The following is a 3,423-nucleotide window of genomic DNA, read 5'->3' on the forward strand; positions in this document are numbered from 1 at the left end:
GCGGGTCACTGAGCCAGCCCCATGGGAGGTCAGGGTCTCTGTAACTCATACACCAAACCCTGTCCCGTCCCTCCGCAATAACTGGAAAAGACAGGAGGAGTGTCACAGGGGAACTTTATTGAGAGGAAACATGGTCACACCCAGCAGACATGCTTTCCCTCTCTTCCTTGGTCTTGCTCGCTGCATGCACACACGCAAACTCTCTCTCTCTCTCTCTCTCTCTCTCTCTCTCTCTCTCTCTCTCTCTCTCTCTCTCTGTCTCCAGCCTCTGCCACACAATTGAGTTCTCAGCCACAAGGGTGGGACACTCCTCAATTCCTAAGATCCTGATCGCTGCATGCACACACGCAAACTCTCTCTCTCTCTCTCTCTCTCTCTCTCTCTCTCTCTCTCTCTCTCTCTCTCTGTCTCCAGCCTCTGCCACACAATTGAGTTCTCAGCCACAAGGGTGGGACACTCCTCAATTCCTAAGATCCTGAGGCATCAGGGGCAGGAGCGGGGCGGGGTGGGGAGGAAGTGGCCAGGTTCAGGGGCGGGGTCGGGGGGCGCAGGTGCAGAGAGCAGGGCTGGGTGGGATGACCAGTGGCCAGCAGCACCTGACAGCTGCAGGAAGCATGGAATCCTCTGGCTCCGGGTGGCCTCAGCTCTGCTGGTTCCTCTCTGTGGAGCCTTTCTGAGCTGGGGCAGAGCATTTGGGGAGAAGGGTTGGCTTCCCTCCCCGTACAAGTCCTCTCTGCCAGGAGTGGGGGACGAGCGGGCAGGGCAGGGAGGGCAGCGGGCACGGCTCAGCTCTGGGGCTCCTCGGGAGCCTCGCACCCCTCTTCCCCGGCGTTGTCGGCCGTCCACAGCGTCAGGTTGTCCCGCAGCAGCTGCATGATGAGGGTGCTGTCTTTGTAGGAGTCCTCGCTGAGGGTGTGCAGGTCAGCCATGGCCTCGTCGAAGGTGGTCTTGGCCAGCGAGATGGCCTCCTCGGGGCTGTTGGCGATCTCATAGTGGAAGACGGAAAAGTTCAGGGCCAGGCCCAAGCGGATGGGGTTGGTGGGCGGCATCTCCTTCTTGCTGATGTCCATGGCCTCCTGGTAGGCCGACCGGGCTGAGTCAATGGTGCGCTTCTTGTCATCACCAGTGGCCACCTCAGCCAGGTACCGGTAGTAGTCGCCCTTCATTTTCAGGTAGAAGACCCGACTTTCGGCGTCACCGGCCTCCTTGATGAGATGGGCGTCCAGCAAGCTCAACACCGTGTGGCATACGCCCCGGAGCTCCGTCTCCACCTTCTCCCGGTACTCTCGCACCTCCGGGCCCTTCTCTTCTGAGCCCTCCTCGTTGCTCTTCTGCTCGATACTGGACAGGACTCTCCACGCGGCCCGCTGGCCACCCACCACATTCTTGTAGGCCACTGAGAGCAGGTTGCGCTCTTCGCAGGATAGCTGCTCACCCTTTTCCACGGCGCTCTTCATGAAGGCTGCCATGTCCTCATAGCGTTCAGCCTGCTCGGCCAACTTGGACTTCTGGATCAGGCTGGCTCTCTCCATGGCTCTGGGGACAGACAGACAGGCGGCGGGCTAACTGGCTGCCTCGGAACCAATGCCGGGTTCTGTGCCTCTCCTGCTCTCGGCCTGCCTTTTGGCTGGAAGGCCAGGCCCAGAGCAGGGTGGGGAGGGGCAGAGGGCGGGACTGGGGCCCCGGACCTGCCTCCTCTCCTCTTCCCCCCACTCCCTTTCCGGCTCTTCCTTAAAGGTGAAAGGGCTGGAATGTGGGGTGAGTCACTGGGACAGTCAGCAGGAGAAATCTGGGCGTTGGCCGCACCTGCACCAACACCTCTCCAGCCTCCAAGCTGCCCCCTCTTGTTCAGGGCTTCCATTACATTCCCACGTGAGGTAGCTGCCCCAGTTTCTCAAATCAGATCCTCCTTCGCCGTGTCCTTCCAGGGGCTGAGGATGGCTTCGGCTACCTGACCGCTGTGGGCCTAGGCAGAGCCCATGAAGCCAGGTGCAGGAGGATGGGGTTCCTGATCCTGCCAGGTACATTTCCCCCATTGGTTCAGGTGAGATAACTCATTGTTTAGGTAGGGCTGTAGTTTCCCAAGCACATTCATACCCACGATCTATAGTCTCTGCTGTGTCTCTGCGAAATGGGCAGGGCTGTGACTACTACTCCCACTGCAGAGATGGGGATACTAAGGCTCAGAGAGGGATGAGATTTGCTCAGGGTCACACAGCTTTGGCTTCTCTCCCATCAAGGCTTCTGACTTGTGAGCTCCAGGCTGTATTTAGAGGTAAGATGCAGGCTTCTTCCAGAGTCTACCTGAAATGGTTCCATCCCCCACTCCTCACTCCCCCTCAGGGTCCTGTCCCCTCTGAGCTCCCAAAATGCACAAGCAGCAGCGTTCAGGGTGCCACTTAATGAGGTGTTTAACGAGCGGCTTCTGATGCTCCAGCCCAGCCTTTGTAATCAGTCACCCAGTAGGTTTTTTGGATACCTTCCCCATCACAGCACAATTTTCCCTTTCAAGTTGGTGGCCTGTTGCCACTTGTCTGAGGACTTACCCTCTGGCTCGCCACACCAGGTCACCTCGCCCCTCCAAGCCATCTGCCATCATGCATCAGTGGGGCTCACAGAGGGTGGGGACCCAGCTCACTGACTATCCCACTTTCCTGCCTGACTCAGCCCGCCTTCTGTCAGAGGCTGGGAAGCAGGCCACCTGGGTACTCTGCCCAGTTTGCTTCCCCAGGGCGGGATGCTAGTAACCGGGGAGAGAGACAGGACCCAAAAAAGGGAGGTGGCTGTCACACAGGCCATTTTGTTTTACGGGGCAGCAGTCCTAGCTGAGTGCTGCCTTCCCCAGCCTGCCTCTCAGAAGTTTCCCTGCCCCTTCTTGTTGACCATGGCCCCACCCCTGACCCCTGGCAGAGGCCTCAGAGATGGAGATTGCTCTGTTGCCAATCTTCTGTCCCTGTTCACTGAGGTGCTATCTTTGTGTCAGCCAAGAATTTCACCTAAAGGTGTTGGCATTGCACCTATGAGGGTGAGTTCCTGCTTATCTGCTCTACCCCTAGCCAAAGCTCAGATGGGACTCAGGGGTGGGGCTCCTCTCTCTGGGATCCAGCCAGTTTAATCCTTGAACCAGGACTATTTCACAGGCCTGTCCGTCCCCAGTTCCTCTTGGTGTCTGAATACCCACCCTCCCCTCCTGGAGGGACTCTGAGGCCAGAACTCTGAGGTCCAAAGATGAGATCTGCCTCTTTGAAGGAAAGGTAAGGACAAGTCTGAGCTGATGCTTTAGGTTTTCCAAGGAAGCAGAAGGGATTTTAGGCTTGCCATCCCAAAGGCTTTGCTTAAATCAGATCACTGACACGGAAAACGTTGGAAACGAAATACACTAAAGTACCAATTTACAGAGTAAATCTTTAGGTAGTAGGAGTC

At 57.4% G+C, this 3,423-nt stretch overlaps 1 protein-coding gene across 1 annotated transcript; it reads right to left on the reverse strand.

Moving 5' to 3' along the window:
• Positions 1-383: 383 nt before the first annotated feature.
• On the reverse strand, positions 384-1,693 carry SFN (stratifin). The gene has a single exon (XM_007120369.4). The coding sequence runs from the start codon at positions 1,530-1,532 to the stop codon at positions 786-788; it is 747 nt and encodes a 248-aa protein (XP_007120431.1). The 5' UTR covers positions 1,533-1,693; the 3' UTR covers positions 384-785.
• Between the last annotated feature and the right edge of the window lie 1,730 nt (positions 1,694-3,423).

The sequence above is a fragment of the Physeter macrocephalus genome, unplaced genomic scaffold, assembly GCF_002837175.3.
Source record: "Physeter macrocephalus isolate SW-GA unplaced genomic scaffold, ASM283717v5 random_66, whole genome shotgun sequence".
Lineage (NCBI taxonomy): Eukaryota > Metazoa > Chordata > Mammalia > Artiodactyla > Physeteridae > Physeter > Physeter macrocephalus.

What these genes read in the sequence shown, in the direction of transcription:
- SFN (XM_007120369.4), bottom strand. Translation starts at nt 1,532, where the DNA reads ATGGAGAGAGCCAGCCTGATCCAGAAGTCCAAGTTGGCCGAGCAGGCT.